General features: G+C 44.8%; 4 protein-coding genes across 4 annotated transcripts; 2 read left to right on the forward strand and 2 right to left on the reverse strand.

Moving 5' to 3' along the window:
• Positions 1-253: 253 nt before the first annotated feature.
• Positions 254-3,206, forward strand: L199_007402 (uncharacterized protein; the record flags this gene model as incomplete). Its single annotated transcript, XM_064893092.1, has 6 exons — positions 254-575; positions 652-1,135; positions 1,183-1,334; positions 2,070-2,530; positions 2,628-2,874; positions 2,968-3,206. The coding sequence occupies 6 exons, from the start codon at positions 254-256 to the stop codon at positions 3,204-3,206; spliced, it is 1,905 nt and encodes a 634-aa protein (XP_064749164.1).
• Positions 3,207-3,363: 157 nt separating this feature from the next.
• L199_007403 (uncharacterized protein) lies at positions 3,364-4,801 on the reverse strand (the record flags this gene model as incomplete). The annotated part of the gene is made up of 2 exons (XM_064893093.1): positions 3,364-4,677; positions 4,742-4,801. The coding sequence occupies 2 exons, from the start codon at positions 4,799-4,801 to the stop codon at positions 3,364-3,366; spliced, it is 1,374 nt and encodes a 457-aa protein (XP_064749165.1).
• A 451-nt stretch (positions 4,802-5,252) lies between these two features.
• On the reverse strand, positions 5,253-9,359 carry L199_007404 (uncharacterized protein; the record flags this gene model as incomplete). The annotated part of the gene is made up of 12 exons (XM_064893094.1): positions 5,253-5,282; positions 5,380-5,478; positions 5,544-5,669; positions 5,750-6,494; positions 6,606-7,271; positions 7,335-7,473; positions 7,549-7,943; positions 8,032-8,383; positions 8,469-8,543; positions 8,631-8,753; positions 8,827-8,879; positions 8,962-9,359. 12 exons carry the CDS (start codon positions 9,357-9,359, stop codon positions 5,253-5,255), a joined length of 3,201 nt encoding a protein of 1,066 aa, XP_064749166.1.
• A 1,414-nt stretch (positions 9,360-10,773) lies between these two features.
• On the forward strand, positions 10,774-12,444 carry L199_007405 (uncharacterized protein; the record flags this gene model as incomplete). Its single annotated transcript, XM_064893095.1, has 8 exons — positions 10,774-10,985; positions 11,070-11,238; positions 11,295-11,390; positions 11,442-11,557; positions 11,619-11,712; positions 11,771-12,032; positions 12,106-12,281; positions 12,397-12,444. The coding sequence occupies 8 exons, from the start codon at positions 10,774-10,776 to the stop codon at positions 12,442-12,444; spliced, it is 1,173 nt and encodes a 390-aa protein (XP_064749167.1).
• Positions 12,445-12,672: the final 228 nt, after the last annotated feature.

Here is a 12,672-nt window from a genome sequence, read left to right on the forward strand (position 1 = left end):
TTCCAGAAGAGGAGAACACAACAACGGATGATCCGCTCTGCGTCAAAGAGCTATAGGTCAGATACAGTATATCAATGGCTGGAGACTTGGGGATGCGGCCGCCACCCCAAACTTGACATATCACTCATAGCAAGTGAAAGAGACGAACACTCGCTTTACTGCACTTGCCAGAATTGATCAGAAGTGCGCGTCTCTCCCCTATCCAACCCTCAAAAGACTGACGAGTCTTATCCCGCAGACGAGCTCACACACAATGCAATCCAAAAGACACCACACACGGACCGATGCTGCCAGCTCGAAGCATACCAAGCAAGAAGGGAAGGATCGCTCTCGAAACGCATCCAGAGAGTCAAGCGCAGCTGGGTCCACACCCCAAGCATTTGCGGATTTCCTCTCTGCAGACCTATCAGATACCATACCAGATGAATCCAATGAGTTCGAAAGCTCGTTGCATTTCGCAACTGATGCGAGCAACGATGATGCGCTGTTCGACTTCAGTCTGGGACAGGCCGGTGCACCTAGTGGTAATGCATCAGCAGGAGAAACTCAAAAGTGCTTACAGGTCATGAAGGTCAGTCCCAGGATGGAAATCATTGCTGAGGTAGTGATCATCCGGGCAATGAACGCTAATCCGTCATGATATCCTCTTAGGTGTTACATCTCCTAGACCTCCATTGTCCAATGCTGGAACTCCCGATATCTTCTCCGACTTCTTAGTCGACCCTTACGATCCCTCGTCAACCCGAACCACCGAAAGTACATCAAAGGAAGGTCGTCCCTCAACAGATGTGGCACCTGAAGTCGGAACTGATCAGTTGGTTCTTCCACCTGTACCTGAAGGATATGGTTACTCGGTCGACGATCCTCGAAGACGATTCGAGCTGAATGATAAATTCGAGGCACTACTTGATAAATTCACCGAATCATCCACTCTGTGTAAAGCACATGCGGGATCTTATTCAATTAAGCCATGCCCTACTGACGTGTCCAAACGAACTCCAAGTTTGAGTATCATATGGAGCCTTGCCACACTGCATATTGGACCGTACTGTATACTGTACCTCGCTTGCAGACATGATGACTTTGCTGAGTTGATCGATATTCGTAGTGTGCCGAGTCAAAGATCAGGAAAGAAGTTCGAGAATGGGCTGAAGGACTAAAGAATAGCACCTCCACCGACAGTCATGCTTATTTCGTGAAGAACAGATTGGACGAGAAATTCCCAGGTTCAGCCGATAGTGTTAGGAATACTATTACTGATGATCAAGTGGTGCCGGTCTTCAAGAATGAGCATAGGAAGTTCAATGATAGATCAACTGATTGGAAACGTTATGGTGAGCAGACTGATCACCCAATCCTAAGCCGATATGATTCGTCTCTCGAGGCGCTCGTACTGTGCACCCCATTTCATACCTCACGACGGATCACCAGTATTGTGCTAACGGGTTTTGAAGATACGATCCTTAATATGATCGAAAACAGAAAAAGTGAATGATGACACGGATGGTCACCTCGGTGATATTATGACCATATCAGCTCCGAGCTCCATTGTATACTGGTAACGCAGGTGGCGTGATCAATGGTTGATTGATGATTTTGGAATGCATTGGAGTGTACATGATGACTGGACCTAGACGGTTCTCGCAATTGGCACTGTACCGCCTTCGAATGAACCTGATGGTCATTTATGTTCTATTCACTCAACTCTTCAGCAGAACCACCGCGGCCTGTTCAGGTTCTTCAGCTCAGCACACGCTGGCAGTAGAGTGTAGACGACTTCGGAAGCCGGAAGAACATTGATCCTTTCATGCATTTCCAAGCTTGCAGAAAGGATTATAGATTATACAGGAGATACAGATATGTCGCCTGAAAAAAAGGTCTATTTAGAGTACTTGCTACCCCAATCATTCTCGCCACTGTTCGAGTACTGTACATGACATCCTTGCCTGTGCGATAGGACCTATAAACGCGAGTGAGTGATTTGAAGTGTCCTAGGAAATGGATAGATTACCAATTGAGTGAAACACCCTTACTGACTCTCATTCTCATCAATCTGAAACACATTTCAGTGCCTCAGCAAGAATATGACGACTTCAATCTTGAAGAGGAGTTTGCAGGCCTGAGTCTTGGCAGTGGCATCACCAACACTCAGCCCGAAGCTGAGCAAGGGAAAAGTGAGGTCTTCGATCCTGAACAATTCCTCTTGGAGAACCCAAATCTAGGAACCAATTTTTTCGATACCACCGGTAGTAGCCAATACCAATATGATGCAAGTGACGTCCATGGCGATGTAGCAACGACTGCTGTGCTTCATCCACCGGTAAAACCCACGATGGCTTTTCCTCTACCTGATATCAAGGATCGACTAGGACAAGGATACGACCCCGAAGAAATTTGGAAGGAGTTCACCGAAATTGCCAATAAAGGGTTAAATGAGGTTTTCCTTTGCAGTGCCCATAGTAGATGGAGTGCGAGTGCTGATTGTTATATTTCGGAATGCCCATCGAGTAATAGAAGAAGAACTGCTGAGGTGGGTTATCATGATCTGCCACTGTGTCACAAGCATGGGAACAGCCAACTGGCCATCTGCGCTGATAGATGAACGTTATTATTGATATCGTACTCAGTGCGGGGTGTATACTCGAAATTTCCCAGTCAGAGAGTGGATCCGCAAGATAAACTATAAATATAGTGAACAAGGTCTTCCAGCACGGGCTAACGGAGACAAAGAGAAATTATTGATCGATTCCATCTGCACACTGGTCGAGAGATTCCGTTTCCCACTTGAGGAATACCCTTCGAATATGTACACTCAGATCAGTGCGGGTGTCTATGAGGAGTACCAACATAAGAAAGAAGCACTTGATGATCATAGTAAGTCGAGACGAAGTACTGTTCTGTATCCCTCATGCGTGATGAATACATCAATCACCAATGCTGACACCGCTCCGGCTTTGTCTTGTTCAGTCACTTACACTAGGACGGATACGCACCAGACCTATCTTAGGGATTATGAAGCATATCGTTTGGCCGTGTCAACATACACTCGAGAGATGAGATTGGCAGCAGTGAGACAGTATCCACAGGCTTCACCTTCAGCAGCTTCTGCGGTCGGTCACACTCATCATAGCACTTATGAGTATTATGCACACAATACAGGAATGGAAGAAGGAGACTATATAGACCCTTCTCTCCTCCACAGATAGATAGTGACCTGTACACATGATGTGTTTGGCTCGGACCGACAAAAAGCAGACGATGTGAACATAAGTTATACTCGCATATTGTATACTGTTATCGGTCTTACTACATGAATTGATGTTTAGTCGTTATTGACTCACAGCAAGATACAGTATGGTACAGCTACAAATAAGCTTTAACATCTTCCATATCCAGCTCATCTTCCCAATCCCTACTCGCCTTTACATATTCTCTCATACTCATCAATTTCTGCTTTCTCTCAATCTTTATATTCGCAATCTTCGCATCATCCTGAACAATTTCACCCGCATCCATCATCACCTTCATACCCGACCTTTTAGCCTGTCTCATCAATCTACTCTCGAAATAATCATTCATAATCTTCTCAAACTCTTCTTCAGTTATCTTGGGACGATCAGTGGTAGTGGCAGTACCGTAGATTCCTTGGTAGTTCATTCGTCCAGCTAAGATCCTCTCTTTCGTCCTTCGATCGATCGTTATGTTTACATCGTTCATAATCCCTAACCAAAGTCCATCTAGACAATTTGCATCTACCAACGTAATCTTCATATTTGGATATCGGACGTCAAGGTCGTTCAAGAGGTTGACCAGATCAAGGATGAATGACACTGAATCTTGCCTGGGAGAGAATCTTGGAAGATACGTTTTGTCAGGTCCTTGCTTATAGGTGACGATGATTTTCCTAGGTATGAACATTATGACTAATTCTTCGACTTTGGGGAACCTAGCTCTGAGGAAAGTTTCTTTAACGAATGTAATCATCGAATCGGTATAAATTTCATCTAGTTGGAAAATCACTTTTGATGGGCCACCCCTACACCTGTCGCTCTTACTCTCGTTGATATAAGGTCTGAATCCACTTTCATCCCATGAAGCGTACCAACAATCCTTATAGTACGGTTCAGGTATACCGACCCATATCAACTTGTTGAAATTCGTCGGTAATTTCTTTGCGTAATTTTTGGAAATTATATCTTCAGAAGTTGATTTTCTCTCTGACCATCCTCCCTTACCTCCAATTCCCTTAAGTGTACCCAAATGGAATTTGACAGTTTGGAGATTATCATAACCGTATGTAACATTGGAATAACGATGGGGATGAGGAGGTATGAGAGATAATCGCGTGAGATAATTGTAATTTGTGAAATAACAATTCATGACTTTGGTCAAATTCCTCGAATGTTCATACCGTCTCGAACTGCCCAATCGAGGTGTATGACCAAAAGGATGTTTCGAGCTCAAACCCAAAGATAGATCCTTCCAAAGTAATCTCAAGGCTAGTTCGGATATTTCATGATTGACTAAAGCGAGCTTGCAGAGTGTGTCGGGTGTGGAAGAGCAGTATCGGACGATTTGAAAGATGATTTCGATGGGGATTCGAGGGGATGGGATGGGAGGTGCTGGAGGTAAAGAGGGGAGTTGTTTCTCGGCTGGTTCCGTTGAAGAAATCGATCGCTGAAATCACAATTTATCAATCGTTAGCCTACTTGGAGACTTTTCTGCATGGAAACCCACCCACCTTGGCGTTTGAATGTACATGTTTATGGAACAACAACCTAATCCGGTCCTTCCGTACCATCGCGAGTAGATATTGAGACTTGACAAGTGTCTGATCACGTAATGTTCGTCGTGCAGGGCCACTGTGATATGGAGACGAGGTTGAGTCAATTCATGACAAGACTAACAAGAGAAGGTAAGAGGAGAAGGCTATGTGCATGCTTTTCATTCGAGGTTGATCAATCAATCGATCCAATGCGAAAGCTGTGTCAGTACGTGCGTGCGTGTGTGTCTGTCTGTGTGTGTGTGTGGTCTGATGGACACTCCGGTTATTCACCATCCCGAGCCCATTTGATACTGTAATCATATATCATGACATCGGAAGTAATGCCAGTAGCATATGAATCACACATACATCTACCTGGTGGCTCAAGAGGCTCATCAACCACAAGAACAAGTGGACTACACAAACTTATTGATCCAAGAAAGACAAACGAAAAATAATGTCATGTTCTTTCAATGCTCATATCTATCTATACCTTACTTTCCAACGATCTTTTGTTCTGCAACAGAAAGCACATCGAAACAAACAGACAATCAGCATTCCTCATACCTCATTGCACGTTGCACAAGGACGTCCATTCGATATCCTGAGCTCACCTTCCAATTCATATATCCTTCCTTTTCATCATCACCCTGGTTGACTTTCCTACTAGGTCGCAATTTACGGGTGTTCTCATCCCCATCAGCTGGAGCGTCCTGTACACATCAAACAAATATATTAGCCCAAGTATATACCAGCAACATACTAATCGAGCACTTACCAATCCATTCAATGTCCTCCTTCTCTTCATACCTAATTCTATCTCATATTGCCACATTTTCAACTGCTTCAACAATTGGTTCTCCCTAGTTCCTCTCGGATTAAGCCAGTTCATCAATTCTTGCAACTAAATCAAACATACCAACATCAGCATCAGCATCAGTATCTCCTAATTATCAATCCATGTCAACGTCATGTTTCACACACCTGTTCGGGATAATCATATATAGCCCACTGTCCAGCATCCAACTTGCCACCTTCTTCTTTATTTCTCCTCTCATCTACATATTCTTTAGTTACCTCTTCTTCAACTACGTTCATCGCCAAATTCCTCAGTATGTCTTCTTCTTCGAGATCAACACCCTGAACGAACAACCTTCCCGTGCCGAGATTCACTTTCCCGTCACTATTGAAAATCTGGGATGAACCCAACCCATCCATCCACCAATACTTGTTTCCAAACCTATCGTATCCTAAAGGTTTAGATCGAAGTGTATATATCCATCTTCTGAAATCGTATTCTAGATGTTTCAACTTTAGATTAATCGCCTCTTCCTCCTCTATCAATCTCTTTTTCTCGTTGGCAATATGTTTACCTTCCAATTTTTTGATTCTCAACTCTTCCCTCTCTTTGGCCAATTTCTGATTTCGTAAATTCGATTCTGCCTCTCTCTCCAATGCCTTTTCTTTCATCGCTTTACGCCTAGATGCACCAATCGCAGATAAATCCTTATGATCCGATTCCACGTCAGATATATCATCTTGAATTGAAGACGAATCTTCCAACTCATCCCGATCATGACTGATACTGATATGTCCGTTGGTATGCCCATTCATCGATACGTCCGGTGAATCGGTTCCTTCGTTTTTAACTTCCATCGATACATCGCCATTCTCTTCGCCTTCTTCCTTCGGTTTCTCTTTGGGCTCGAGTGCTTCTCTCTCTGCTTGACTGCGCAGCGAGCAAATCAAAGCATCAGCATGAAAAATCCATAGCAGTCCAGGCTTTCACCTTCAATGGACGATATTTTTCATTTCAGACAAAGGCAAATAGTCAACTCACACTCGCCTCAACTCCCTCTTCACTTCCACTTGATCTTTCCTCACCTCTGTCAACTTGAACGTCGACTCCTCCATGAATTCCCTAATCTGTTCCGTCTGGTTGACCAACTCAATTAAGAAAGCGATGATATCCAACTTATGACTATGGTGTAAAGAGTTATATCTCTTCTCGGGTTTAGCCAGTATCAAACCGTTGGTTCCATTCGTTGCGGAGGTGGAAGGACCAGTCGACCAAGTAGGCCTAGTGGGTGCAGGTTTATCTTCGTAAGTGAGATGCAAGATGTTATCCAAGTAATTAGGTAATTCTTCCAGAGTTGCTCTTTCCCACAAACATCCAATCAAACTTCCTTCCCATCCCTTCCTACCTTCCTTGACGGACAAGACTTTACTCTTCCACGACTCAGCCAAAGGGAGGACTACGGGAGTGAGAGTTTCGGTCGTAGCTCCCTTTTTACCTTCCCAATAATCCGTATCGTTGTCTGGTTCTTTACCATAACTGCTCAATGTCTTAACCGGTTCATGTCCTGCTGAAAGATCCGCTACTAGCGCATTGAGAAGAACAGAATGTATCTCAGTCATCAGAGGTGCTGGACCCTGGTAAATGTCGCTGTGATATAATGAGCGTTCGTAATCTTCAAGACTGAATGGCGACAATCCAAGGGGTTTCCTGTGTGCAGAAAATCGTCAGCTGCGCGTAGACTCTCTTGAACTGAAAATATCTGATACATACCCCATGACGTTCAGGAAACTCCAAGTCATCAACAGCTTCTCAAATTGATCACCAAACGGTAAGAGCGTCTGTAATTGAGGTCGAACCTCAATCCTACCAGCCGGTTTATCTTTCTCTTCTGACCATTCTACGAGGTAGTCTAGAATGTGTAGTGTCAGTTCTAGATCATACCTCGGATTGTATTCGTGGTAAAAGGGAGGATAGGTTTACTCACCTTCAGCAGGATATTTCAAAGCCTTCTTCTTCTTTCTCTCTTCCTCCTCCCTTTCCCTTTCCTTAGCTTCCTTCTCCCTCAATCTCTCCTCTTCACGAGATTTCTTTTCTTCCTCTTTCTTCTGTTTTTTCGTCTTTGGTTCATCCGCATCTCCAGCAGGTGCAGGGTTGTTCAACCCCAACCTTTCTTCCCTCTCTCTCTTTCTCTTGTCCATCTGCCTTTCCTTGTAATTCAATATACCCTGACGGATCTCCTCGGTCATCTCGGTCGGTATACCATACCTCGCTGCGACGGAGGGTTTGACCGTCCATGGTGAATACACTGCTGTATCTCGTACGACGCAATCTCGGATGAACCGTTTCAACATTGCCCGTGAGAAGTTGATTCGATCTCGGCTATGAAAAATGCAATCAATCACAAGGATTAGCTTGGCATGAAGAAAACCACCATCCCAGCACTATACCAAAAATCGTGCGGACTCACCTAATCTTATCACACTGAACTTCCATCGTACTTCCCATCCATTTCTCCCCCTTCCCATCCTCCTCCTCGTCATCGGGCCCATTACTCTGTCCATTTGCACTGGCATATTCAGCTGCGATCCCTTCAGGATACCCTTCCTCGATCAATCTGACGTTATAAAAGTACTTGGACGGGTCATCCTTCTCGTTCACTTCTTCTAAAGGTAATGACAGATCAGTCGCGTAGGGATGTAAGATAGGTTGAGCAGGTTTGAAAGGTGATGAAGAGGAAGAGGTGGTGGCTAATGATCGAGGTGGGAAAGTCTTGACTATTCGTGCCAGATATTTGTCCCCATCTACATCTACGAATACCTCTAAGAGTACGCGAAAATGAGGATTAGCGATGATTTTAAACATGACGATTGATGATAAGAGGGAGGCGAACATGTGTTGACTCACTCTCCTCATCGAAGAACCTATCGTGGAATCTCTCAAATATCTTATCTGCCAAAGTATCTAATTTACCCTCTATTTCTGTTATGTCATCGATACACAATCCGGTCATATATCAGCTTTAGACTTGTTTATGAACTGTAAACAGTTCAAAGGGAAGGGACGTACGGAATTGCACAGCGCTCAATACCGCTTTCTTCAACTGTCTAGGAAATCTCGAATGCAGTTGACGAACTTCCTTCTGCTCGGATTGGAGGGCTGTAAAGTAGCTCAGAGATGATTTGCCAGAGACTGGAAACGCAAAACAACCGGATCAGCATGACATCTTCCTACTGACTCAGCGGTATAGATGTATGTGACCCACCCTCGCATTGAAATATAGGTTGAGCATAGAACGCTCTCCTCGCGCAGAAGGATCTATCATCGCGAGTCAATCAGCTAAACCCCATCCTAAGATACACATTCTAATATTTTGTAGTCCAACAGAGCGTATACTCACTCATAATCTGTGAATATCTCTCCTGTCTCAGGTATATACCAACATTCTTTATCTGATGATTTCCAAAATGGTCCAAATTTATGACCGCCGTTCTGAGCTTCTTCATCATTCTTCCCATTGGCCAGACTCGCTCTACCCTTTTTACCTTTTCCGCTCGTGCCATTTACACCTTGTGCAGAAGCAGAGGTGGAGGAGGAGGCCGGTTGAACTCCATTCATACCTCCTCGAAAGACTGATAGGAGTATATCCAATTGCTCTTCATCGTCTTTACCATCTAGTGGAAGTGCGATTTCCTTGACTGCTGCTGGATCAGAGGATTGTTGAGGAATGGGAGTAAGGACAGCTGATAAGGGGGGAAGAGGGGCGAGGATGACGGGTTTACGTTTCAGTAAGGGCATGATGATCCCTCTGAAATCGGTGAGAGGTATGTACCACTCGAGTATTGGGATCGGTGGATTTGTTTACACGTTTGTACTATCTTATGCTTGAAGCACAATGACCATCCACTGTCTTTACGATATGCGAGATGGAGGTATGACCGATGAACGAGATAAATCTTCTGAGCAGATGTGGAAGGACCTGGAGTTGTTGTCTATCGATTGATGATTTACGCGTCGATATGTATACCTATCGGAGTCAAAGACCGGTCGGGAGCAAGGGTATGCTATCGGAGATGCTGATATAGGGGTCTGATGACACTCGAGATGATGATGCAATGTATTGTGATGATATCTGATGCTGATGATGAGAGATGTGAGGTATATACAAGTGAGAAAAGGTTTTGTGAGTTTGAGGGGGGGAGATGAGGGGGAGGGGTAGGTTGGTGTTTATGGTATGTCCCATATCCCATATCCTTGCTACAGTCGCTTAACGGACGAGGTAGACTGGCATTTACTCACCCACCCCGTGGCACATCACTGGCTCAAGAAGGAGACCTCTAGCTATTGATCACACAACAATTCATGATATTCCAAGCATAGGTATGATTACCTTGGACCTCATGCTGCTCGCATACATGCTTTTCATGCATCAGATAGCAGTGGATGGTGCTTTATAACGCGTCAAAGAAGGGCCAAATAAGTACACTCTTCGATGGATTCCAGTAATTTTCCTGTAGAAACCAAAATAACAAATAAATCGGCAAGCGCGTCATGATCAAAGGACATTAGTGCCACCGAGAGTGAATCTCCGAAACACCGTCACCGGTATCGTGCACGAGGATGATGATAATGACAAAGGTAGGAGAGAGAGAGAGAGAGAGAGGAAACAACAAACCACCTACACTACACACACACGACACCCGACGAGATAGAGTCACATCTTCCCTTTGTACAGCTTCACATCCAACAGAACCCACATCAATCATCCATCCCATATTCCACAGATCATCTTGCAACACCAGAAATCCGAGTGGAAAATCAGTGATCCCAGTATATAAACAGCCGTTCAACGTGAGTTCCATTTTCCCTCCTGAACCCTTCCTCCACCCTGACACCCATTCCTTCACTTTCCATCATACTCACACCCGTATCGCGATCAACTATCCATCAAACCATCACGACCGACTCTCATACACCTCTCTATCCCAACTACAACGCTCCTCACTCAACTCCCGAACCTATCTCCCCTTCCTCTACCGGAATATAACTTTCGTCTTTATCCTCAACAATCCATCAACCACTCAAACACACCTACTCAATATTGCACAACCCTAAAACTGCTTCCCCCGCGTGTATACTCCTCTTGTGCGTATACTGGACAAATCAAAACTGACTAGTCCTCAATCACCCTCACCCCAATTCTACTGTCGTCATGTCCGACGTCTCACCTCCTACAACAGCAGCTACCAACAAACGACCCGCCTCACCTTCACCTTCCGCCGACTCAACAGCTCAAGCATCTGTGAAGAGAGCCAAACCCGACGGAGAGTCTAAATCTGATACAGAGAAGAAAGGGGAATCAAACGGTAACGGAGAAGCAGGAGAACCCTCCAAGAAGAAGATGGATGAAGTAGAGATGGAGGGGTGAGTCACTCTTCCCCGTATGAAGAATGTAACTTGAGGAATTTATGTTGACTATGTGGTGTTATTCCGTTCGAAATTGTACAGCGCCGATGCTGGCCCCTCGAATACTCTCGCCCCCGCCCCTTCCTCAGTCCCAGCCGCACCAGTGAAATCCGAAGCTCCCCCACAACAGATCTCCATGAGATCATTGATCGTCACTCAAGATGCTAGTATCATCATTGGACGAGGTGGTGCTCATGTCAATGAGATTAGAGTGAGTATGATACTAGGAGTGTGGAGGGATTTCCAGTTGATAAGGAATATTGTTAGGAAAAATCAAGCGCCCGAGTCACCGTCTCCGAATCCATCCCTGGTAATCCCGAACGAATCCTTAACGTCTCTGGTGCTCTAGATGCTGTCGCCAAGGTCAGTCGCACATAATGAGGACGTAGTGCAGGCGCTGAACACTTCGTATAGGCCTTCGGTCTTATTGTAAGACGAATCAACGATGAACCATTCGATGTCGCATCTGTCCCCGGATCCCGTGCTGTCACTATCAAATTCATCATCCCTAATTCGCGTATGGGCAGTGTGTGAGTTCTCAGAACTGCGATTATAATCTATCAAGCAAATGCTAATGCATATGTTCTGCAGAATTGGTAAAGGTGGTTCCAAGATCAAGGAAATCCAAGAAGCCTCCGGAGCAAGATTGAATGCTAGTGAAGCTATGTTACCAGGATCCACCGAGGTGAGCTGATATAACCTCGGTTCTCAGAGATCGATTATAGCTGATGAGATGGAGATAGCGAGTTCTCTCTGTATCTGGAGTAGCCGACGCAGTGCACATTGCGGTATACTACATCGGAACAATCTTACTTGAATACCAAGAACGTAATCCAGGAGCATCAACCAGCTCGTATAGACAAGTTGGAGCTCGTAATGGACCCCCAGGTGGTGGTGGTGGGGGTGGTGCACCCCCTCAATTCAACAACAAAGATCCCAACGCGCCTCCTCCACCCGGTATGCAGACTCAACAGATCTTCATACCTAATTCTCTAGTCGGTGCTAGTGAGTGATCAGTGATTCTTCTTACGATCATAGGAAATGCAGAAAGCTGACTGTGCTGGCGATGGTGATTTAGTCATTGGTAAAGGCGGTTCGAAGATCAATGAGATAAGGGGTCAATCACAATGTCAAATCCGAGTCACCGACCCTGGGACTGCTGCACCTGGAACAGTCGCCAATCCCGAAGAGCGACTGGTAACTATCACTGGATATCCTCATAATATCAATACGGCGGTATCATTACTATATGCTGTGAGTGGAGGTTGCTACGTCTCTTTTGTGACTCATTTACACTGCATGAAATGGACTATCGCTTGAATGAGAAAGGTCAATGCTGACTTGCCTGTTTTGGGATGGGATATATCAGCGAGTCGAACAAGAACGTGCAAAGATGTTATCCCAGGATCGTGTGTAGGCTGACTTCATATAAGGAGGTTTAAAGATCAAAGATAGGAGAGATGGATTGTAACGATAAAGTGACTAGGAAGATAGATGAGAAGACAAGGAGAGCAAGTACGAATTTGAAAGAACATAAAAGAGATATTCGGGATTGACGGAGTGTTTACGATCTTATCTTGTGAAATATGATAAACTCTATGATCCCATATAAAACTATGAATATACATTGAAATGGATATGAACG

This window comes from Kwoniella botswanensis, chromosome 2 (genome assembly GCF_036426115.1).
Source record: "Kwoniella botswanensis chromosome 2, complete sequence".
In the NCBI taxonomy this organism is placed as follows: domain Eukaryota; kingdom Fungi; phylum Basidiomycota; class Tremellomycetes; order Tremellales; family Cryptococcaceae; genus Kwoniella; species Kwoniella botswanensis.